At 41.5% G+C, this 25,918-nt stretch overlaps 1 protein-coding gene across 5 annotated transcripts; it reads right to left on the bottom strand.

Moving 5' to 3' along the window:
• Positions 1-168: 168 nt before the first annotated feature.
• yipf2 (Yip1 domain family, member 2) lies at positions 169-25,900 on the bottom strand. 5 transcript variants are annotated; one of them, XM_030407794.1, is made up of 10 exons: positions 25,626-25,900; positions 25,360-25,425; positions 21,504-21,683; positions 8,003-8,169; positions 7,830-7,910; positions 7,636-7,723; positions 4,536-4,652; positions 4,283-4,449; positions 1,671-1,853; positions 169-1,583 (listed from the first exon to the last, which is right to left on the bottom strand). In XM_030407794.1, exons 4-10 carry the CDS (start codon positions 8,111-8,113, stop codon positions 1,494-1,496), a joined length of 837 nt encoding a protein of 278 aa, XP_030263654.1. In that variant the 5' UTR covers positions 8,114-8,169; positions 21,504-21,683; positions 25,360-25,425; positions 25,626-25,900; the 3' UTR covers positions 169-1,493. The 5 variants fall into 5 exon arrangements, with proteins under 5 accessions (XP_030263654.1, XP_030263651.1, XP_030263653.1 ...); XM_030407791.1 differs by lacking the exon at positions 21,504-21,683; XM_030407793.1 differs by lacking the exon at positions 21,504-21,683 and having other exon boundaries at positions 25,818-25,887.
• Positions 25,901-25,918: the final 18 nt, after the last annotated feature.

Raw genomic sequence — 25,918 nt, 5'->3', positions numbered from 1 at the left:
TAAGTTGAGACATTCTTAGATTTTGACTTTAGATATTAGATTTCAAAGTCCCAACACCTGTGGCCAAGTCCAAGTTGGGTCTTCATAGGTGTCGGGTTTCAAGTCTTGCAGGTCTGAGTGAGTCATTATCGACAACTGACTGTAATTATTCAGCAGTGTGCACAAAGGATAAGATGATACATTTATTAACAAAAATCCCCAAACAGCATCACAGCAGGAAATAAATAGTTCTGCAGACATAAAGTTATCCCACAACTTACAATAAATCAGAAATGTAATTTAAAGTAAATTAAATCATTTTGTATCTTAAAGTTAAAACGCTGAGCTCTTCATGTTTGTTATGCCGGTGTGGTGCATCAGCAGGGGTCCCTTTCCCATCTTCAAACACACTCATAACCCTGCACTAACATCTGGAATGGCTTTCCTTCCACATTTGTGACAGAAGCAAGCTGTTTCATGGGAAAAAAGTTGACATTGTGCATCATTTTCTGATAGCTGCAGCTGCTGGGAGAGAGCAACAAAACATTACTCATTATTAACACCGTGTACCAGCTCAGAAAATAGAAGCCTCTCCAACTACCATTATTATGAGTAATGTTCAAATACAGTAATGTAAGGTCTACTCTATTCAGTTTACAGTTTTATGCTATGTGCTGCTAATATTAACAGGTACTGTGGGTTCTTCAGTGGCGCTGCTTAAGTACTAGCCACTAGCACTTGTGGCTACTGGATACATTCTCCTCCTGTTCCACTCTTCTCTTACCAATTGCTCCAATTTGTAGTGTAGTGTTTTCAACCTTTCATTTTACTGACACTTACAGTTAAGTCTCACCATCAGTTTGCGTTTAGCTCGGAACTAATCATGGATGACGTTTGAATAAGAGACATGTATCTAAATTCAGAAGAGATTCACTTTTCAATTAAAAATTTTCACTATAGTACCAGTAGGGGGAGCTCATGTATAATTGGGGGTGCACAATTTGGGAAACTTTGTCATCTCTCTCTTGGATGAGTGGCTTTTGTCACAGCTGGATGTAACTTCTGCCTCTGAGCTGAAGAACTTATATGTTGTCTTGCTGATGCCTTGTAACAAGTAATGATAGCAAGGTTTGATTTAGTTCAGAAATGTTCTCTTCTTATGATTCTTACTGTCCTCTGTTTTGAATTTGGGTTAGGGTTATATAATCCTTGATGATGGGAGGAATAACAATGTTGAGGAAGCCATGCCAGACCCTCAGATGCACCACATCCTGAAAGATCACAGTAGAAATGTACAATTATTGCAGTGAATAAAGGGCTACAGTCACAGTAGAACCACCTCAGGATGAATCTCTCTCTCTCTCCCCCTCACACAAACACACACACACACACACACAGAGCTATCCCAGCACTTCTTCAGAGGACCAATGATTAATGTTGCCTCCAGCAGCCTGTCTAACAGATGCTTCCTTCACATCCTGTCTCTCCACCAACACTCATCTTCCCTCTTTTGGTCAGTGAGGCTGGGTGGCCAGTGTAATGTGAGCTGGGGGGGCTGTTGGAGCTGGAGTTGGTGAATGGACTGCTATCTGGAAAAAGTACATCTGAGTGAAAAGAGAAAAAAAAATTATGATTCAGTCAAAGCTGAATATGTGAGAGTGACTTGAGGCTAATATACATAACTCACTAACCTTACAGCCAATAGCCAGCAGCGTGTGCAAAACTACTATCATTGCAACAGTAGCCACGGCCATCACCTTGGTGTCGTCACGGACAACGGGCCAGAAGGTGAGCACCAGGACTGAACCGGAAATCAGCATGGCAATCAGGATTAGTGTCCAGCGCACCCACTCCAATGGAATGATCCACAAAACCTGGAGATGAGCGGGTATCCTTGGTTACTGATGTCAAAGGGTCTTACCATGTTTGCTTAATAAACTTGCGTCATTTAGCCTGATGTGAAAACTGTAAACCAAACTCTGGTGCACACTAAACAACCACATGGAGACACCTGGAAAAGAGGTCTGAGTCAGCTTCCAAAAAGACTGTAGTGTGATTCGTTTCTAGTATGATGACTCTGGCATGATTTAAAAGATGTCCTACTGTTAATCCGTCTGCTGACTGGGCATAATGTGACCTATCGGTCTGTATGAGCACATACAGACCGTTAGGTCACATTATGCCCAATCAGCAGACGGATTAACAGTCTAATGTACAGTCTGTGAAAGATCCTTTGCTCACCAGAGTTACACATACAGTATGCACATCACTACATGAGTGGAGGATTTTCCATCAATGTAATACAGAAGCTGTATACTGGACTAAAAGATGGCACCCAGTCACTTGAATGAACAGTCTGATAACTATACAGATCCTTCACTCAACTAAATAAAGTGAAATGTCCCACAAAACAACATTACAGGACCAAACAACAGTAACGTAGTAAGTAGCCCCATTCACACTGGGTGCAGCTTTAGTACGCCAATTCCCCGCCTCCATCTCAATAGCCACATTAACGCTGCCGTTTGCATGCGGGGATCCTGCGCCAATTCTCCGCACCCTTCTCTGTGTGAAAGTTTCGGATGTGGAGAGGGAAATTTCGCTCCGGCACTGATCCGCCTCTGGAGGTAGTATCAGGGCCGCATTATTGGTGAGCCGTCCCAGTGTGAATGGATAATCCAGAGGCGCGGAGCGGGGGCGTGTCGGTCTGACGAGTCTGATAACTGCACAGGTCCTTCACTCAACTAAATACAGAGAAATGTACCACAAAGCAACGTTACAGGACCAAACAACAGTAACGTAGTAACTGTAACTGTCTTTGGCAACTTATATGAGGAAAGCAAATACCACAGCTGTACGTGGAGAAGTTTCTGTCCTGCTGTCTGTCCTGCTGTCTGTCCTGCCAACTCTTCCTCACATTTCTGCAGCACATATCACTGGCAAAAACTTTAACTCACCGAGTGTTTGTGATGAAAATAAATCACCGCGACCGTCAGCCCTCCTGAGCGAGACTTCAGGGAACTTTCCCCAAGAAAATGGCCTCCGTCCCCCGCAATGAGGGAGTCAGACAGCATCCAGTTTACTGATGGTAATGATGTAATTATGTAATTTAGCGTGAAAAACGTAACTTTGTCACTTTTCAGGATGTTTGGTGGGTCAGGATCTCAATCACTACACATTATAACAGCATCCATATGATTATAAACTGTCTGCGGGTTTAGATTGACAGGGGAACACCCGGGGAACACCTGGGGGAACACCTGGGGGTACACCTGGGGAAACACCGACGTCATCAACATGACGTGTACCGTCACGCCTCTTTAGGAGCCGCAGCCCTGGCTTTCTGTGTGAATTACACAGTGGAACGGTGGAGATGCTTCGCTCTGTGTGAATCACCATCGGCGGAGAATTGGCAAACCGCCGCTCTGGAGATAATGTGGAGACGCTGTGTAAAAAGGGCTAGTGTGAATCTCTCAGGGCGGCCAGGGGTGAAATTTCACTCCGACGCTGATCCACCTCTGGAGGTAATATCAGGGCCGTATTATTGGAGAATTGAACCAGTGTGAACGGATAAGCCGGCTTCGCCTATCGGGGGAGTGTCAATCGGACCATCATTAACTACACAGGTACTTCACTCAACTTAATACAGAGAAATGTTCCACAAAGCAACATTACATAGCCAAACAAAAGTAACGTAGTAACTGTAACTGTCTTTGGCAATTTATATGTGGAAAAAAATACCGCAGATATGCGCGGAGAAGCATCCGTCCTCCCGCCCGTCCTACCGACTCTTCACATTTCTCCCCGAAAAACAGCGTCTGTCACCGGCAAACAGCTTTAACTCACCGAGTGTTTGTGATGAAAATAAATCATCGCAACGGTCAGCCCTCCTGACCGAGACTTCAGTGAACTTTCCCCGAGAAAACAGCCTCCGTCCCCGCGAGTGAGGGAGTCACATTGACGGGGGGGACACGGGAAACACCTTGAAAAAACACTGACATCATCATCATGACGTGTACCGTCCCACCTCTTTTGGATCCGCAGCACCGGAGTGCTGTATGAATTACACACTGGTGCAGCTCTACACTGCAGATGCTTGGTTCTGTGTGAACAAATAATGGCGGAGAATTGGCAAACCACCGCTGAAGCGATGATGCGGCATCTCTGTGTGAAAAGGGCTAACTAATATGTTGGGATCATTTGGACAGACTAATCTACCCTTGTGTCATCTTTACAGTCAGATAACAGCTTATTATGACCCTGATGTCCATGAATAGACCTCAGGGGAGGCAGATGGACTCACCGAGGTGGGAATATAGATGAAGAGGGAGTAGCCGTAGACACAAACAGTCTCCAGGAAGGAATAGCCTCCAATCTGCCTCTCAGCCCCTTGCCGCCAAGTCAGGAATCCCCATAAGCCAATGGGCACCAGCCAGGCATACAAGAAGATAACGACTGCAGCTATTGTCACTGTTGAAGACCAGTACAAAGTAATGTGTGAGTCAACATGACTCAGTAAAACTAAGACAAACCAAGTGGTTTATCAAAGCACTGACCTCTGTGGAACTGTGGCCTGTAGTGGAACGAAGGGTTTCCCATCTGACTGAGGAAGACAGACAAGTTCCCACTGATGGCGACTGAGAAAACCAGTGTGACACAGATCCAGAATGGACCTACAGACAGACAGACAGACACACAGTTTTAACTAACCATTGAACAAGTGACAGCAACATCCACAGAATCTCTTTGGATTACGTTGTTCCAAGAGTTGTTGAACTTTTTAACTTTATAAATTGTGATGAGACACTGTTGACAACAGATTATTTGGGCCTTCATGTAAATTTGGCAAATATATACATCTCTTTGGTCACTCAGATGTAGGTTAATGCCAGGTGTTCACTGATGGGTGTAAAGCCGTCCACTTGCGATTGGATCCCTCAGAACGGATGTAAAAACAAGTCAAAAAGGCTGAACTAACAGACTAATCAACAGCTTCCTTCCATAAGCTGTTAGATTGCTGAACTGCTGATCTGGAGCATGCGCACCAATGCACTTCATGAGCCTAGTCACAGTTTTAGTTTTAAATTATTATATTTATATATGGTGTGTGTTTATTGTTTATATATTGTGTTTATAGTGTTTGTGTTATTGATCCTGGAGAAACGCAATTTCATTTTTGTTGTACTACTTTTGTTGGTACAGCCAAATGACAATAAAACTTTGATTGATTGATTGATTGATTGATTGATTGATTAAATACCAGGTCTGAATTCCCTCTATGTGCCTCACCACCAGACTGCAGAGCAGCTTCATTCTTCAGGCTGTGAGCGTCCTCAATTCTTCCTCAGCGGTCCGTAAAAATGATAATTGGAACTGGTGTCATTTATTAAATAATCATAACAGAACTTTGCCGATGGTCTTGTCTGCTTGTGTAGATTATATAAAAGTTTAAGTGTTAAACTGAGACTGCAGCATTAAAGGAGGACCACTTACATTTTATTCTGCAAGCATGGCATTGTAAAATTATTATTGAATGAACCTTTAAATCCTAAACTTCCTACCAATGTACCTTTTCAAACTGACCTTCAGCACAATATTCCTACTGTAACTGTAACAGTGTCTCTATTCTTACAGTCTCACTACAGCCTAAATCAACTCACTACATTCTCCACCCTCTTGTCCCAGGAAAAATCCCTGGAACAAACGGATAACTGAAAAAAATATCTTCAATTAAAATTAATTGACAAAATAAATGAAGAATATAATGAAGAATTAGTCAGAGACAGCGTTTCACAAAGTTTATAATGTTTCTTCCAACTCAAACAACTCACTAAACTGAGACATTTGTTAAAGGTTCTCAGTCATCAAGGTGACGGTAATTTTAGGTGCTGTATCGTATGTCTTCAAAAAAATGACACAAGTGAATTTGCCTACGAGTCCGACACAGCACCTAGAGTTACAATTTACTGTAACTGTAAAAATGTAAGCACCTGACGCAGGCTTTATCAAACATCTCGGCATGGCTTGAGTTATCCCACCTAACTCTTAATGTAAAAAAAAAACTGTGTCCATTTGCTTCTTTATGCGTAACAGGCCTGATCATGAAGTATTTCAGGTCAGGATTAAGGAGGAAATCACTGAAGTAGTGAATGAGGTGAAGTACTTAGGTATCATCCTAGACAAACATCTAAATTTGACAGTCATGTTAAGTACATCTGTAACAAGGTCAAACCAAATCTTAACTGCTTTCGTTTTATCAGAAGGAACATGTCACACCAAGCTGCAAAACTATACATGCATGCTATGATTCTTTCTCTTTTATCATACTGCATCACATCATGGTCACGGGCTTCCACAACCACTATGAAACCTATAGTCTCCATATACAAGCAAGCAATAAAAATCATGGACCAAAAACCAATGAAATGGCATCACTGCTGCATCTTAAGGAAACACAACCTTCTCACTTTTGAAAATTGTATTAACCTCAGTATTCTGAGATTCTTTTTTAAATGTTTAAATAATCACGTGTCAACACTGTTTTCTGAAGTGGCCATCAGGCGTCAGAGCTCTCACAGAGCGACCACACGAGCATCCACTTGTGGTGATTGTCTCATCCCACAATGCAAGACTTCTTTCTGCCAGTCTGCTCTCTCTGTAAAGGGGGCGAAACTCTGGAACTCTCTACCCACTGAGTTAAAATTAGAGACCAATAGTAAAGCTTTTAACAAAGGACTCAAACAGTGGCTAAAATCTAATCAACAGCGCACACATGAATAGTTCTTAACTGGTTTACTGCTTGCTCATATTGCCTTTGCTCTGTTGCCTTGTTATGTTCCTTATTTGAAAATTGCTTGTATTTCTTTGATGTCTTTTTCCCATTGTTTTGTTGCTGTTTTTTTTTTTCCTTCTTTTTTTCCTATCTTTGTCTGGTCTTTCCTTTTTCCATTCTTGTTATTTTAATTGCCCTATTTTCTAATTGCTCTATCTTTTCAAAAATGGCCTATGGACAAGTGTTGCAAATTAGCACTTGTGCTAAAACACTTAAACAATGCATCTGGTTTGTCCAGTGTAATTGCTATGTCCATTTCAAATAAACATTAAATAAAAAGTAATGTGCCAAAGTGGCCGAGACTTTTCACAACTGGGGCATCCCTTCAATTCATATGCCAGGGTGAGGAGAAGAAGTCTTTTTACATGATGACAACGTAGAAAGAGAACATGTCTATGAACTGGAGGCATGAAGAGTGCTGTAAACACTGAGGTTTCTGCAGCATATGTTTTGTGTCACATCCTGCCTCAAACACGCTCCTACCCAGGCCCCACCCCTCAGAGTATTTCCAACATGTGTGAAATATTTCCACATCTGATTCTCTGGATACTGTCCAGAGTTCATATGTAACAGTGCCTACAGTGATAGCGGGCTGTATATATTTATAGAACTGCAGCAATATCCAAATGACTCCCCTTAATCACTGCTGCAACACGACTTTATTCACTCCCTTTTATTCACTCTGACAGAGAATGGCTCATTCATTCATTCATTCATTCATTCACTCATTCATTCATTCAGACCAACTTTAAAATCACATTAAATGTGCACACATAGAGAGAAATGAAAAAGAAGAATATATACAATCATTAATCTTGTCTTACCATATAGATCTGGGTTACTCCTAAGGTGGTGTTTGATAAAATTTCTTCCAGGTAATGGCATCACCGACCCCTTCACTCTGTCCAGTACCTGCATCACACCATGGCGTGTCCGGCAGAAGAGCATTTTAAAACATGTAGATTTTGTAAATAATAGAAACATTCTCAGTTGAATTACAGCTGTCACTAATTCTTACCTGCACTGTGTCCACATTGAAGAAAGACTGATAGTACTCAAAGGTCCAGAAGCCACCAGCTGCTTTCTGTCCTCCTAACAGCTAGAAGCACAGACATCGGTCAGCCGCTGTTGACTCAAAACAGGCTGACCTGTGTCATGGTGACATAAGGCAGTACAGACACTTTTACACACCTCAGAGCTCTCCTCCTGACCCTCCTCATCCTCTGAGAGGTCTAGTTTCACCTCCTCTCCTCCTCCTCTTCCTTCTCCTGCTGCTACAGTAGTAGTGTTTGAGGCAGACATGCTGAGAGTGGAGGCCCCTGGGTCTACAGACAACAGCTCTGCTGCTTCCTCAAACTCTGCAGACAAAACATCAATGAATATGGAGTCGGCACCAGTAGTGGGGCGTACACGTAACAACCAGTTCTACTCCAGGAACCTGTACTATGAACATAGTTCAACTGAAGCCCAGTGTATATTTTCCACGTCAGCATAACGTTGTTATCACAAGAAGTGTCTGCATGTGTGTGTGCGTACTCTACATCAGTACCTCAAATGTTTGTGTGACCACACTATGTATCTATTGCACATGTTTGGAATGCCTTCTGCAAGCTAACTGAAGAGAGTAGTATAAACAGAACTAGTACGTGCCCGCGGTGCCAGCAGCTGTCTCTGTATGTCCGAACAGGAGGATAATCCAGGCCTAACCCCAACCTACTTCACTGAGTGATCCTGTGCAGCTCTATCACAAAGCTGGTGAACTTCAGGTTTACTGATTCAGCTACAAGCGTGTTCATGGTGTGCAGACAGCAAAGTCAGACCATGACTGACGTACTTCATATGAAATGTAGGGATGCACCAATGGTGGAATTCTGATGAACAATTTGGTCTGTAGCCAACACCAATGTACGGGTGGTTACCAATTCCCCTTTTGTGCCAGGAAACAAAGAATGCTTTCTTTTAAAACATTTTTTAAAGTCATTCAGGGCATCATTACATCATCTTTGAAACAGCACAGATTAATTTCACAAATCTATGATACAACCTTCTTTCAAGGTTATAAAGACAATTAGGGCTGCAGCTATCGAATTTTTTTAGAATCGAGGACTCTACCAATTATCCTATCGATTAACATCTTAATATCTAGTAATATAATAAAAAATAATTTTGCTTTATTAAACAATAACAAATAATGCATAACGAAAATGGCCTGTTAAACAGACCAAGCCTTTGGCTTTTATTCCTGGAAAAAACATACAGGTATTTATTCCAACTCGCCACTGTCATGTGCTGAAAAAAAACTAAACATTTATTAATATGCATAACAAATGTCATGATGTAAACTAGCCCTATACTCACTTCAAAGCAATCATCTTAATATAGATTTGTGCATCTGCAGCATTAACCATTACTACCAAATAACCTATTAATAATGTCTGGAGTAGGCCTATATGGTGTGGTGATAACCTAACAACGGGAGTAAGGGTGTGTGTGTTTGTTTGTGTGTGCACGCGTGCGTGATGGAGAGTGAGAGAGACGAGATATGTGTGTGTGTGTGTGTCTGTGTGTGGAAAGAAGTTATTTGGTGTAGGCTATTACTCTCTTGCAAACAACTCTGGTTTGTCCAAGTGCTCTCTGGCAAAGTTGAAACAGCCAGCCTTGTTCTTTTTTGAGAGTAGAGGCTTCCTTCTAGCAACCCTCCCATGAATGCCATGGCTGTTCAATTTTCGTCTGATTGTAGACGCATGCACATTTGTCCCAAATGCTACTAGAGAGGTCTGCAACTCTCTAGAGGTCATGTGTGGGTTGTCCGTTACCTGATATATTTTTTTTTCTGGTGCTTCTGGGTGATAGTTTTGATGGGCGTCCACTTCTAGGCAGAGTTGCTGTTACGTTGAAGGCCCTCATTTGTAAATTATTTGTCTTACAGTGGATGGATGGAGCTGGAATCTTTTGGAGATGGTCTGACAGCCCTCCCCAGACTGATGGGCTGTCACTACCCTTTTCTTCATGTCCTTGGATATCTCCTTTGCTCTCGGCATTGTTGATTTGTCTGGGACCACAGTGGTTTGGTTGGTTTCCTCTCTCTTCTAATTAGTGCAGGCCAAACCCTTTCCCAAGGATGTCTCATTTCATTGGTCTGCTTAAATGATTAATTAAGCACCCAAATGTGTTTCACCTGAGTCTGTTACCTGCTTGACTTAACCAACGCAGCTGGGGGTTCACTTACTTTTGCACATACACTTATTACACTTAGTTTGTTCGCTACTTAAACAAGTCCTGCTAAACAAGTACATGCAATTAATAGACATACATCTGACATTTGATACATAAAAACTTGTGATGATAAAAAAAGAAAATCATGGTAAAACAATAAACATCTAAACTGCTCAAGGGGTTCACATACTTTCAAGCAGCACTGTATATATAGGATGACGATTTTTTGTATGCCTCCCAGTCTATGATGCCAACCCAGACGTAAGCATCGCAGATTCACCATGGTTTCATCGGCAAAGCTCTAACAGGAATTCTTTTTCTGGATTGACGAAGAAAAACAAATTCTGTGGCCAACAAATTATTGATGTCAGTCTACTAATATATTTTCTATTTAAATTTGAAGCTACAATGTAATTGGCATTTCAAATTTTAAACCCACCTCCATCCCCCCTGTTGTAGGAGGACAACTTTATCAATGCCCGATTATAATTAGTTATCTAATATTAAATGGAATCTAACCCTAAATACTGCGCAACTGGCAGATAGAACTTTTGACGCACGGAAAGAACACACACTTTTGATAGCCCCAGTGATGCTTTAAACAAGTGCACCAAAACATGGACATATCACTGCACAACTCCAATGCATAAAAAAAAAAAAAATCATCAGAGCCAGCTGTTCCATAATAAAAACGTCTTGCCATCATTCGTTATCTGTGTCTACCTCTTCTAGCTGAAGCTGCACTTGACTTTAAAAACAAATCAGTCAGTTTGCAGCATTTTTCACCTTCAGCCAACAGTGCTCTCTTAGATTTCTCTCTCTTTTTCCCTGCTACCCCCTTGTGTTGCTTGATGCCTTGATTAATCTTTTTTTTGCTAGCCTAATGTCAGTCAACTTGCAATTTCCAATCTCCAACTTCCAACAACCACGCAGACGCGGTCCACTCGATTCAGTCTTGAAATTCCCAGAAGGCATTGCTTCATTTTTAACTTTTGCAAACAAAAAATCTAATTAAAAAATGCAGGTAAATTTGTATTATTTCAAACCATGCATGTTTTTGAACATCTGAATAAGACATTTCGCTACGAAAGTATGCAGACTGATGTAAAAGTTTGTGACTGTAACTGTAGACTGTAGAGGATAACCATGACTATGATGTAGAGACTTGTATGTGGTATATAAATAGTGAACAGATTATTATTTTGACAGTTGTGAAGAAATTGGAGAGACTTAATAGTGATTTAGCCTGTGAATAACCCTTGATAGGGAACGGAGTAATTAGTCAGCTGGTTCACAAGGGCTTGTGGTTCCTCTGACATCTGAACATGTTCAAGATTACCAGTCTGTCACTGATTGTAATAGATGTGAAGGGAGGTTGGTAAATTTGGTAGTGGGGCAAAATGTAAGTTTCTTTATAATCTGTGACAAAGCAATTTTCTAAACAGCGCTATACAAATAAAAAAATTAATCTTGACTGATTGATTGGTGCTATATTATTGTGCACCACTTTCTCGCGCTTTGTAAAGTCGTGTGTTCCTGCCTGCTTGATGCCACCAGCACCCTCAGATTAGCCGCTGTCGGACAATCTGGCCTCAGGAAGTAAACAGTAGCTGGCGGCGCTAACCTGAAATTTACAGGTAATGGAGTCCCCCATCACTAACCTGTGTTGTTTAATCCAGTGGACGGGGTGGGGGAGGCTTGTGGGCCAACAGGACTAATAGCAGGGCTAGCAAGAGTTGAAAGTTGAAACCTGCTTCACAACCGGTACATAGCCTGCCCTAGTGAGGCTTCCCATGCCACGGAGTGGGACAGAGACAAACTCACTAATATATCTCTCCAGAGATATGCTCCTTGACAAACTCCACAGCAGCTGCTGATGGGACTATGCTACTACTAGCAGTTGCTAGCAGGCATGCTAACAACTAACAAGCCTGTGGCCTCAACTGTCTAGAGTGCCTGTGGTATCTAATGTTATGCTAACTGAGAGAAGCTGCTACTGACTGCATGCACGGCACAAAAAAGAGAGAGAGACCCGGCTCTGTTGGCAGAAGAGCCGTGGACTGCAATTACTCTGAGCAGCATTTATGGGAATAAATTACAGTATTATATATCTGAATACTTTTTTTAAACGAAGCGGGGTAGGTTTGGTGGGGTAGCCAAAGCATTTGGGGGGGCATTGCCCATGCCTAGAACCGGGCCGGCATACCAGGGTTATTATGTGTGCGCGTGATGGTACACGTCATGTTGATGACATCGGTGTTTCCCCAGGTGTTCCCCTTGTCTATCTAAACCCGCATAGTTAAGTTTTTCGCGCTACACTGTAAAATGTAATTGTATATCTTACTTAAAAAAAAAAAGTGACCTTAACTCATTCCAGCTTACTCTGTTGACTATCCTCACTTAAACTTAGTAAAGACAACTTTCTACTGAGACAAGTAATCACACTCATCAGCTGCAAGTAACCTGTACTTAGAGGTATGAGTGAGCAAGACGCATCTGCATACCCAGCAGAAACTCGGCATCATTCGGCAGCTCTCGTTGAACGCACATGCGCAGTTGCCCACTGACGAGTGACGGCGTGCTTTGAATGAAGCAGTAAACCATCAACAACATGACGGTTGCTGCAGCTAAGTAGTGTCACGGTAAGTTTCACTGGTTTTCTATGTAACAAACTGACTTTGTTATCTTTGCCGTATAATTTATCCATAAGCCCAGGTTTAGAGGTTAACTTTATGTTTAAATATTTAGCCATGCCTGGGACTCTCTAGTCGAAATTATAATGTTTATTTAGTGGCATATTTTTGTTGTTGCTGCGAGTAGGTCCTTTGCAGTCATGTGAAAGCTAAAGCTAACCAGCCCTTCAGGTAACGTTGCTCGATGTAAAACTCTGTAAGGATATTGTAACATTTAGGGATAACTGGAGTTTCAGCAAACACAGCGTGCTTATTAACGGTTGAAAAAGCAACTGTGCTGATCTTTTAGGGACACTGTTCAACTCGGCAAGCATGTAATTCATTCATCAGCTCTTATTTAAACGAAAAAAAAGGAGTTTGACGTTGTCCATAGCCCCTTTCTTTAACATGGCGGAGATGTTTTAAGTTTACTGTTGTCCGTTTTTATACTGGTCGCATAGGTAGCACGTATGTTTGACGCTTATTAACCAGTCAGTGACAGTAAAGTAATAACTATTACCTGAGAAGTCACAGACACACTTAACCACGCATGATGCACATGAGAATATCCATAAATCCATCCGGGACAGGATGAAAGTGTCACTCTTAAGAAATTCAAGATCTCATCAGTCATCAGTCCTCTCTTCTTTGTCAAGTTTGGAAACTTTTCACTGAAAAAATAGTAATCCAGGCTAGTGTCATGCTTCAGCCAACTCTGTTTACCTGAGCACAGCTGATATCACACAGCTGATGGGATTGGCTACTGTTATCAGCTGTGGCCCACGTGACCTATCGTCATCCAAAATAGGAAGCAAAAGCATCATGGGAAATTGAGTCCTTATTTTCTCATAACAGTAGAAAACAAAAAACTTTTAAATGAAAGAGAGTAGAGATGCAACTATCAACTATTTTCATTATAGAAAAAAATGACAGTTTTTAAAAATTGCAACAAAAATAAGAAGAAAAAAATCACAAAAAGTTGTGGAAAAACTTGCAAAAAAAAGGATATATATATTCGCTGCTGATTAGTGCTGATGCTTCGAAGCCCAGAAAATGATATTCTGTGCAGCCTTAATCTATGCTTGTGCTATGAGTTAATTACAGTTTAACTGATTGATTTTGTTGTTTCTTTTGTAGGTTTCTGAAGACAGACACCTAGCTATGCATTGGAAGTGTAAGTACTGCTTGTTTTCTTCTGAAAAGAGGGCTCAACTATTCAAGCACTACTGCTGAAAACATGGAAGCTACGCAAGAACTACTCCAATTCCATGCCTCCACACAGATTGTCTGTGTTCATTTAAAGGTCCCATATTATACTGTTTTATAGGTATAGAATATAGGCACTTCTGTTGATTTATACACCAACAACAGAGCAATTGCGTGTCTAGCTCTGAGCGACAACGTTGTGAAACACTGCTGTCTGGTGAGCACACACATACAGCACTTTGGGAACTGATGTGGGTACATTCCCATTAAAAATAAAATCCATCCATTGAGTCCTCAAGAGCCCCGATGAGGGAGGTTTAAAAAGACTCTGGTGCTCGTTAGTGCAGCCAACGACAGAGCAACCGCTTCTTCCCGGTCGTACATTTGCCATTTTCTAACCGAGCGGAAAAAAATGGCGCCGTTTAGATAATTCCTTCGGGTGTGGCAAACCTTCACCTGGGGCGGTGCCACCAACCTAGGGGGACACGTCTAATCTGTCGGTGACGTCAGAGTGCCCTCAAAGTGCATTTAACAAGAAATCACCCCCATGAAGTACATGATGGGCAGACGAGTGGAGCTGATGAAATCCCTGTGATATTCAATTGTCCTCTTGGCAATTTTGAAGAACCCTGCACAGAACTCAATTTTTTTTCCCATTTGCGCCAACATCTTAAAAATAAGAAAACTGTGAGGTGTCCATATGAAAACTGCATTTTTGAGTGCAATGTCTACTCAACCTTTAATGCTCATAAATGCAAAGACCATCGGCTTCGCAGTCAGAAGCGGTTGAAGCCTGACATTGCCATGCGCAGCACACCTCCTGATTCAGATCCAGGTGTGTCACAAGATGTGCAAGAAGTTGAGGATTTTTCTAGTGATCCTACAGACCAAGACAAAATTGAGGCAGAGGCTCAAATCGAAAATTTGGATCATTTACAGCATCAACTTGAGCATAATTTAGCCTCACTCCTTCTTAAACTGCAGGCAGTCTTGCATTTATCTGACATGGCAATACAGGAGGTAGTTCAACAACTGAATCAGCTTGTTCTTCTCTCAGAGCCCCTTTTGCGCAATGCCATTCAGCAAATTCTCAATGAACATGGTGTCAGTGACGATTCAGTCATGAGAAAGATTGTAAATGCTGTCAAAGAGAATAACTTGTTCTTGAAAATGACTGATGCTGGCCAGTCACTCTCCACAGCCAGTAAAAGAGCATCATATTTTCAGAGAGAATTTCCTACGGTCATGCCAGTTGAATACAAGCTTGAAAAAGACTTACAATCACTCTCTTATGTGCCAATTTTGAAAATGTTACAAAAACTATTAAACAGAGCTGATGTTCTAGATAAAATTCTTACACGAGTGCACCGTTGATGGATACAACACTTACAGAGATGGCACTCACTATCGCGGGAATGATTTTTTTAAGACTGAGACCTTAAGGATTGTGCTTGGCCTTTACCTTGATGAGTTTGAGATAGCCAATCCTCTGGGCACTTCCAAAAAGAAACACAAACTGTGTGGTATTTATTGGGTTCTTGCCAATCTTCCCTCAAAACATCGCTCCTGTCTTCACTCTATCCAGCTAGCAATATTATGCAGAGCAAGTGCAATCAAACAACATGGCTATGCAGCTGTCCATCACCCACTTCTTCAAGACCTGGTCACTCTTGAAAAACACGGTGTCTATGTTGAGCAGTTAGGCGAGTGTGTGAAAGGAACTGTGCTCTATGTGTCAGCTGATAACCTAGGTGCTCATTCTTTCGCTGGTTTCCAGGAAAGTTTCACAGTGCAGCACCCCTGTCGATTTTGCTTGGTAAAGAGGAGTGACATCCAGCAAAGAGAGGTCCGATTAGGAGCATTTGAGTGCAGAACCAGCCAGGATCATGACAGACAAGTTTCTGAAGTTTTAGAGAATCCAAATCTGGTGAAAGAGTATGGTGTGAAAGGTCCTTGTGTTTTAAGCGACAATTTGGAACATTTCCACACTGTCAGTGGGTTTCCACCTGACATAATGCACGACCTCTTGGAAGATATCATCCCTGTTGAGATGTCTCTGTGCATTAATGACTTGATCTCCAAGAAGTACATCATCCCTGTTGAGATGTCTCTGTGCATTAATGACTTGATCTCCAAGAAGTACATCACCCTTGAGTCCTTGAACAAAGTCATCAAACATTTTCCTTACAAATTCACAGACAGAACTGATCAGCCCCAGATTATCCCTGCCACATTTGCCTCTAGAGGTACGATCGGCGGTAACGGCCACGAAACTGGGCACTCACAAGACTTCTCCCACTCATGATTGGTTTCGATGTCCCAGAGAATGATCCAACATGGGAAATTTTAATGCTTTTGAAGGACATCTTAGAACTGTCAGCATCATTTAGACTAACAGAAGATTCTCTTGATTTCCTTGATGCAAAGATCTCAGAGCACAGAGGTTTACTTTTAACAGTATTTCCTCACTTCACATTGCGCCCAAAGCACCACTTTGTGGAACATTATCCACAGTTGATGAGGATGTATGGGCCGCTCAGAGATATGTGGACAATGCGCTTTGAAGGAAAGCATAAATTCTTCAAACAAGTCATTCATAACACAAAAAACTTCAAAAACGTCCCACAAACTCTGGCTGTCCGGCATCAAAGAATGATGGCATACCATGTGGACTCCTCCTCATTTTTCAAGCCATCCATCCAAATGGACAAGGTGTCACTTTCTTTGGTTTCATCTTTATCTGAGAATATTCAGAACTTGTTGAAACAGAGGTATGCATCTCAGAACACTGTCCTTGTAGCATCATGTGTGAGCGTTGATGGCATCAAATACAGTTCAGATATGATTGTGTCTGTTGGTGCTTGTTCATGCCTACCTGATTTTAGGCAAATTCACAACATCCTTGTCATTAACAGTGATGTTTTAACAAACCCACCCTAAAGATAATTGCTCTGGTTCCAACCCCCACACCAAGCACAGCCAGCACAGATGACACAGAGATCCTCTCTTTTTCCTCCCCTGAAAGTCGGTCATCTCTTACTCGGTCTCCATGGCCAGACACTTTCGAAATTCCTTATTTCCTGTGGACATCGAGTACAGATTACGCCAGGGAAATCTTCTGTATATGAGAGACAAGACATATCTACAAGTACCTAGAGACATGAAGCACGAGATACTTGAAAAGCTTGCTGAGGCAATTTACAGCTTCAAGGCATATCCCAGCGATCAAGAATTCAATGATGTTGCAACTGCACTGATTCAAATACATCCATGCCTCATTGAACCAGGCTCTGCCAATGGATGTAACGGATGGAAAAATAGTATAAAGTTCAAAATGGGCAACTACCGGACCAAACTGCGTCGAGCTGGATGTACAGATGTGGCCGTAAATGAAAGGAAAAGAAGAGGCCAAGCTCCTCACACAAGCATCAAAAGACCCAAACGGATTGAAATACATTTTCTACCCAATTTCCCTGATGGTGAAGAGGAGACCAATATAGAGTCCAAGCTAAAGGAACTTGTAGAGGAGATGAGGAAACGGCATCCAACTGCTGCTCTGATAACCAAAAACATGGACTCTACTTTTGCCTTGAGAAGACAAGAGTTGGTGAACTTGGAGCCTCCAGGGAAGGACACAATGGAAAGGTGGCCAGCACTCTTTACAGAGGGTCAGGTAATTTAAAACTCTTCCTATCTTTTATGCATTAAGTTTTTTAGTTCTCATATAATTCATTGTTTGTCACATCTTTTATTAACTTACAGAATTAGCTTCAGCGTCCTGCTAGTGAAAAGTAGTCCCAAGAGGTCCAATATCACTATATCTTAAATATTAATTTGTCATACTTCTCCTTCAGATTCTGGCAGAGTTCTGTCGCTTGTCAAGCAAAAACCTGAATACAGAATTCTTCAAAGAACTTGACAAATACACCCCTCGCTTCTTTGAGATTTTCAAGAGCAAGGGGAGAAGTGTTGGCCAGAAACTTCAGAAGTATCTGCAACAAGTCAGACCAGAGGTAAGTTTCTCAGATACAAAGTAATTATTTTTTATCATGTGGGGAACAAAATGTGTGTGTGTGTGCAGAGCTATTAATTGATTGTTCTTTACCACAGGAGTGATGTGTGTTTGACATGATTTTTCAGAGTACAGATATTACTGCGAAGCGAACGGCAGTCCTCCGTGGCCCTCCTGTGATCCTTGGAGATGAGAACACAGACTTCCTCAAGACATGCTTTGTAAGTCGTCTTTATTACAATTTTTTTAATTCCACACCACAGGATGTCCATTCTTTTTTTTTTTTTTTGGCCTTTTATGGCTTTATTGCTAGATCAGCTGAAGATATGACAGGAAACAGGGAGACAGAGAGGGGGAGTGACACGCAGCAAAGGGACCCAGGCCGGGAGTTGAACCCAGGTCCGCTGCAGAGCCTCGGCACATGGGACGCGCGCTCTACCAACTGAGCTAAACAGCGCCCCAGGATGTCCATTCTATTTAATTCTGCTCCTTATGTTTCTTTGATAGCTTTAGTTTTAGTTACCGTTCTTCCACTCAGCCTGAATCAGTGCTACTGTACTGTACTTCTTATGTGATGCACTGATGACCTACCCCCAATCAGAACACTTTTAGTGATATCTGCTGTCTTTCAAAAGAATTCAGTTGCAGTTCTCTAGCATCACCCCAAATGTCTTCAAGAACAAAAAAAGTACAATGAATTTCACTTCGCTGATTTTAAGTAGAGGGGTTCTATTCATATCTCTTATGACCGTATGAAGTGCAACACGTAGGTAAACACAAAAATGTTATGAACTTTCCCTTGCAATAACATCAACACTTATTTATCGCTGATGCTCTAGGGAAATGCGATCGCTATTCTGTCACAGGAGGCTGATGAGTGGACTGCCATAGTTGTGACAGCTGCAAACTGTAGGAGTTTCACATTCCTGTACTACACTGGAAGTTTACTCATCAGCCTCCTGTGGTAGTAGCAAGTACATTGCCCAGAAGCTGCAGTGATGAAGAAGTGTTACGTTGTACTTTTAGTGGCTGTCTTGTGTTTTATGTCATAGAAATTCAAGGTGACATCTGATATGTAATTTTGGTGTAATTGCTGCTATTGTTGTTAGGACTGCGAAGACCCAGGCATTTCTCACACCCCCATTGGGATCCTGACCATCATTCCTGAGGACAGACAGGCCTCCCCTGACTCACTGCACCTTGTGTCTTCAGGTACTGCAATCATTTTGGAAGGAAGAATTGTCATGGATGACCTTGGAAATCTTCCACATGCCATGTGCTTGCTCTTTGGACTTACTTACGCTCTGAATTTGGAGTACCCTCAACAACTGAAGTACACCTTTGACTTCATCCAAAGGGTGCTTCTCTCACTTGGACATAAATCCCTAAAACCAAAAATACAATCACTCAAGAATCTTCTCATGCAATGAGTGAATGTGTTCACGATGTGAATGTGACGTGACATTATGGGGTCACGTTGATACCTTTACCCTTATTGGCAAAGTGATATTTATTTCTTGTTTGATCCTTTTTTGTGGGAGGGAGCCTCATCGCACTTTCAGACTACTAAATGGTTTTATGTTCATGAGGAGAAACATGAACACCTATTTTCCTTTTAGCTTTTCTTTTTCCTTTTGTGTTAATGCTGACATGATTGTGGTGATATTGATTACTAGCATCAGGCTCTTTAGCCAGTTATCTCAGACTTAATATCTGTTGAAAGATATATCTGTTGACTTAATATTTGTTGAAAGTCAATCTCTAGTGCAGTTCTAAATTCATCCACTAAGAATTTAAATCAGAACGCTCTGAGCAGGTTTCAGTGGGAGCTGTCTTAAACATCAGGATTACAGTTGCACATTCAGTTGAAATAGTGATCTTATTTTGCAGTCATGCAATAGGTGGATTGGAAACAGAGTTGAGCTATATTTGCTGTTCACTTTACTGATGTTATGATAAATGTTAGGCCCTGTTATTGACAATTGAGTTGATCTATAGTTTGAGAATCCCTGCTTAAATGTCTCTCTTGACTATAGTGTGAAACAAAGTTTTAATGACTGAGGGCCGTTTTGGGGACTCAATATTAGATTGAAGGCCGCCCTAGAAAAAAGTCATGTGTCATTTTTTTCTAAAAAAGTCTATGGAAAAGTTTGTTTCCAGGTTAGTGTTTATATTACATACAAAGTATGTAACCACACTTGAGAACCCCTGTATTTAAGGTAAACTTAAATAGTTTTCAGCCTGGACCCTATTTCTCCATGTATTTGTGTTCAGAACAAAAAAAGTTTAATTATTAAACTTTGTTTTTCATTTAAACTGTTGTCTGTTGTCTCTTCGTTTCAATAACTTGTTCAGCTTACTTGAACATATCAAGGCAATCGGTTTCCTGATATTTTGCTAGTAATGGAACGCTTAAACTTGTAAGGATAACTTGTTTTTATGAGTACTGCTTGATTAGATAGATAGAAGATAGAATTACTTTAATTATTGATTAATTAAAATTATTTAATTAATTAACTTTACTTGGAGATTTTGAGGCAATCGGTTTCCTGACTTTTTTTAAGTAAAGTGAACTTATTACAATTTACAGTGTAAATTACATAATTATACATAATCATCAGTAAACAGGTTGCTGTCTGACTCTGTCACTCGCGGGGACGGAGGCTGTTTTCTGGGGGAAAGTTCCCTGAAGTCTCGGTCAGAAGGGCTGACGGTCACGGTGATTAATTTTCGTCAGAAACACTCGGTGACTTAAAGTTTTTGCCGGTGACAGACGCTGTTTTTTTAGCAGAAATGTGAGGAAGAGTTGGTAGGACAGGCGGGAGGACAGACGCTTCTCCACATTAGGGCTGCGCAATATTGGAAAAAACTTACATTGCGATTTTTTTTAATCCTGCGATATATATTGCGATGTGAAAAAATACAGGAATTTTCATCAGCTGACCTGAATAGCACTTTATGTTATGCTGCACTGCTGCTGTCTTGTGGATAATTAACCTGCACTGATCTCACCTCTTATTGTCAATGTTATGAGTATGGCTTCAGTCTGTGTTTTAGAGAGATTCTCATTGTTATCTTTCATTGTTTGCTTTTATTGTGCTGGGACCTGAGTACATGTTTCGTTCTATCATTCGTGAATTGAATGACAATAAACAAAACTTTGAACCTTTTGAGCTCTCCATCTTAAAATGGAACATTCTAGCTTCATAATTAGATTAAGTAACTAACAATGAGAGATAAACAGGTTATTTAACGATCCAAATCTGTTTTTAGTTTTAGACAACAGGGTCGGACGCCTGGAGATTATTAGCGACACATCTACAAAAATATACCTGCATTTCAAAATGATAATCATATGAGCTCATTCATGCGGGCTTGCGCCCTCCCAGAACTCCCATTCCCCACGCTAGCTTACTTTCATTTTAAAAACTTGTGTCCGGGAGTGAGGTCGAATTTCCCGTGGCTCCACCAAGAAATGGCATTTATTTATTCTTTTTAGGCACAGTTTGACAGTATTTTCACGTAAATGATACTTTAAAGAATTTTTGCAACGTTTGTTTGGTTCTACGTGTTTTTTTTTTTTTACCTTCTTCGTTGACTGCAAATGCTTCTGGATGTCCGCCGAAGCAGACTGTAAATAAGTCCCGGACTTGGCGCCTTGCTAGCTTCTACTGTTGGTGAGCTTGGACGAACGACTCAACGGATATATCCAGCCTCATTTTGGCTCACATTGGTCGGCGAAGGGCGCTTGTACCACTGCCCCTACCTGTGACGGAAAGTAGTGAGTACCATATATTGCAAAAAAGACTGTTATGCCACAGTAACGTCTGGCTAACTAGCCCGCTAGCTAACATCGCGGCTAACACCGTTAGCACCTGGAAAAAAACCTTTGGACATTAAAGACCCTACTTTGGGCGTTTGCAATTGAACTGCACCCCTGCGCTTATACAAATATATTTTTATTTGAGCCCTTGCATGCTTGGTAATTCGCTATCATGTGTGACAAAAAAGATTCTGCCAAGCCTCGGGCTAAAAGAAATCCTACAGAGCAGGCCCCCAGAGCAGCCCTGACCTCGACCTCAGCCGTGGACAGTGAGGGTTCACCACTCACACTAGAAATGTTTGTTAAGGCCCTTGATGGATTGAAACAAGACATATATGATACACTGGGCTCAAAGATTGACTCATTTTCCAGCACACTGCGGTCTGAAATGACTCTGTTTAAAGAGGAGCTGAAATCATCCGTGGCTACACTGCAGACAACAGTGGACTCACATGGATCTACCATAAAAGACCTCGAACTGTCGGCTATCACCTGCAGTGATGATTTAGCCAATCTCAGTGGCACAGTGAACTTACTCAAAGGTGAAATTAACATACTCAAAGCTAAATGTGATGACTTAGAGGGAAGATCAAGACGTAACAATGTGCGCCTGGTGGGTCTCCCAGAGGGTCTGGAAGGTCAGCGTCCCAGAGAACTCATTTCTACACTTCTACAGGACCTGCTACATCTGGATGAGGCACCTTTTCTTGACCGAGCCCACAGGTCACTTCGGCAGAGGCCCAAGGAAGGGGCCCCACCACGGCCTATCATCATCAGAGTCCACTATTTCCACGTCAGAGACCAGATCCTGCGACGAGTGGGGGAAACCAGCCCTTTGCTACACCTTGGCAAGAGACTATCAATCTTCCCTGATTTTTCCCCCTCTGTGGCCAAGAAGCGCCTAGAGTTTGTGGATGCTAAGCGTCTCCTGCACACCTGCCCAGGCGTCAAATTTGGCCTCTACTATCCGGCTGAGCTGAGGGTCACTTTGCCAGGTGGAGCTCTCCGTAAATTTACTGATCCTGCTCTCGCAATGGACTTCATTAACAGAGACTTGAAGAAGTCTGTTTCTCCAGACCCAGAGTGAGGGGATCAGCGATACAGTCACATCAAAGAACATATTATTTCACTGTCATGATTAAGTGACACTGTATCCTTTTTGATTTACTTAATAATTAACCTTCCTAATGCCATGCAAAAAGTCATTACTTGTTTAGCCACCTATCTCATTTATATATTCCCCTCCTTTATTAGTAGACTTTTGCAGTAGACGATTGCATTACATATTGGTTTTCTGTGCCTTTTTATTTTTATTTTTTATTATTTATTTTTTATTATTATTTTTTTTATTACATATGCAGCCAGAGGGGCTGCCATTTTGGTCCACAAATCCGTACCTTTTGTCTCTTCCAGTACCATCCTAGACCCTAATGGTAGATATGCTATTGTCACAGGACACATTCATAGTACCAAGTTGATTCTCGCTAACATATACGCTCCAAATTGGGATGATGAAAACTTTTTTCGTAATCTGTTTTCTAGAATCCCTGATATGTCTTCACATCTGCTCGTGCTCGGGGGTGATTTTAATTGCTGGCTGGGCTCATTGGATCGGTCTTCCGCTAAACCTACTACTCCTTCAAAATCTTCCAAAATTATCAGAAACTTTCTTCAAGAATTCTCAGTCACTGATTCTTGGCGCTTCTTTAATCCCACAGGTAGGGAATATTCGTTCTTCTCACCTGTTCACCATACTTGCACCCGTATTGACTATTTATTCTTTGAAAAGATTGATCTTTTTATAGAAACAAATGAAGCACCTAATGTCTCTCCTTCTCTTCTCTGGGAAACCTTTAAAGTCTATATTAGAGGACAAATTATGTCATACGCGAGCTACGAGAGGAAACTACGAAAAAAGAAAATATCTGATCTAATGACACAATTGGATAATGTATATGCCACATCACCTTCACCTAATGTATATAAGGACCGCTTGTCTTTACAGGCTGAGTTTGACAATTTGACATCGGTTCAAACTGAGGACATGCTACTAAAGACACGACATGCCCACTATGAATATGGAGACAAACCAAGTAAATTGCTTTCTCACCAACTACGTCAGGCTTGTTCAGTACATCAAATCACCCAAATTCAAACTTCCACTGGGGTAACGACTGATCCAAAGCTAATTAATGACGAATTTAAGCGCTTTTATATGTCTTTATATGTGTCTGAACAGTCAACTGACCCCTCAGATTTTGATTCTTTTTTCAGCTCCTTTACTGTCCCTAGTATTGACCCCGCCTCTAATCTCCAACTGGAAGAACCTATAACATTGGAGGAAATTCGAAGAGCGGCGGGTAGAATGCAGTGTTCTAAAAGTCCTGGCCCGGACGGGTTTCCTATTGAATTCTACAGGAAGTTTATGGATAGGATAGCCCCCCTTCTTCTTAAAATGCTTTTATATTCAGTGGATACTGCCTCTCTTCCTCAGACCATGTCACAGGCCTCTATTTCATTGATATTAAAAAAGAATAAAGACCCTCTTTCTTGTGGATCCTATCGACCAATTTCATTACTGAATGTGGACTACAAAATGCTAGCTAAGTTATTGGCCATGCGTCTGGAAACAGTTTTGCCATCTATAATCTCCCCTGACCAGACTGGATTTATTAAGAACAGATATGCTTTTTCAAATGTTAGACGTCTATTTCATGTTATGTACAACCTGTCGAACTCCACTGAACCTGAATTTGTAATCTCTTTGGATGCCGAGAAGGCTTTCGATAGAGTGGAGTGGGGCTATCTTTTCCGTGCTTTGGGGAGGTTTGGCCTTGGTGAGAAAATTATTGCATGGATTAGACTGTTGTATTCAGCTCCACTTGCGTCGGTCCGAACCAATAATGATCATTCAAACTATTTCCCCCTCTTTAGAGGCACTAGACAGGGATGCCCACTTTCCCCTTTGCTCTTTGCTGTAGCTATTGAGCCCCTCGCTATTGCACTTCGATCTAATCCTAACATTACTGGGGTGACTAGGAGCGGCCTTGAGCAGAGAGTATCTCTTTATGAGGATGATCTGCTTCTTTATATTTCCAGGCCTAAAACTTCTATCCCAATTGCACTCTTGCTCCTTCACTCATATCGCCCAGCCCTATGTTGCAGCATACATATACTAAATTAATACAGCTTCAGCATATTCTGAATCACTAACATAAAAAATAATGAGCAAAATCATTCTTCAGACAAAAAAACCCAAAACATTTTGCTGTACCAAAATCACAGCTTTCATTCAAAAATATAGAATCCTGTACCAGCAGCTCTGAAACAAATATAATATTCTAATGGAACAAGTACAACTCGGTGTCATAGAACTTGTTCTCTGTAAAATAGTGTGTCTTTCTAAAGGATTGATAAGAACACTAGATAACTTGTTCATCAGAAGGATTTTTCTTTTCATGATCCATCGTTTCGACCTTCATCCCTCATCATGGATAACATTCAATCCAGATAGAGCAGGAGAATCTGCTTTTACCCAACAAGTCACATTTCAATTCAGTCACATGTCACTCTGACACACACAGAGCAGAGGAATAAAGCTGAAAGACTCGATCTTTACCTTGGAACTGTAGATCATTTGGACTGGCCATTGCTTCCGTGGTCAAACACCAACCTCATGCAACACCTGAGAAGATGATCACTGAGGTCAGACACGTCTACTCATCCCTGTACTCGTCAGACTGTGTCCAGGTATCCAGCAGCAAGCTAACACACCAAGACCAAGTATGCAGTAAAATTCATAGACACGCACGTAGTTCTCAAAGTGATCAAGGTGAGTCAGAACTGTGTGCTCTGACTGTGGATGGTGACTAGGTTAAAACCCACCTGCCGTCCGCGGGATGTCCCTGACGATGATGGCGTGACAGTGGCCACAGAGCTGCGACAGCTACTAGCTAAGCTAAATGCACAGCAGCGCTCTCGTTTCTCATTTGTTTGAAGAAGTGAAGGTAGCTAACGCAAACGTATGAGAGCACGGCTGATTTAGGATTAATAAACTGACAGAAAACGAGAACTCACTGCTAACGCCTGTCTTTCGAAGCTGACGAGACATCTGGCACCAGTCGAGTGGCATGTCTTCCGGTACACGTCACCACGTAAACAAAGCTATCATGTGGACC

The sequence above is a fragment of the Sparus aurata genome, chromosome 23, assembly GCF_900880675.1.
Source record: "Sparus aurata chromosome 23, fSpaAur1.1, whole genome shotgun sequence".
NCBI lineage: Eukaryota > Metazoa > Chordata > Actinopteri > Spariformes > Sparidae > Sparus > Sparus aurata.
Note: the sequence above shows the minus strand (reverse complement) of the source record. Positions and strands in the feature narration are given on the sequence as shown.

Bases quoted from the DNA above. Each gene is read 5' to 3' on its own strand.
- yipf2 (XM_030407790.1), bottom strand. From the start codon at position 25,872: ATGCCACTCGACTGGTGCCAGATGTCTCGTCAGCTTCGAAAGACAGGC. The intron at 8,170-25,817 runs GTGAGTTCTCGT...TTTTGTCTGCAG, and splicing joins TCGAAAGACAGGCGTTAGCA to AGTTTGAGGAAGCAGCAGAG. The intron at 1,854-4,282 runs GTGAGTCCATCT...GCTCATCTCCAG, and splicing joins TCATCTATATTCCCACCTCG to GTTTTGTGGATCATTCCATT.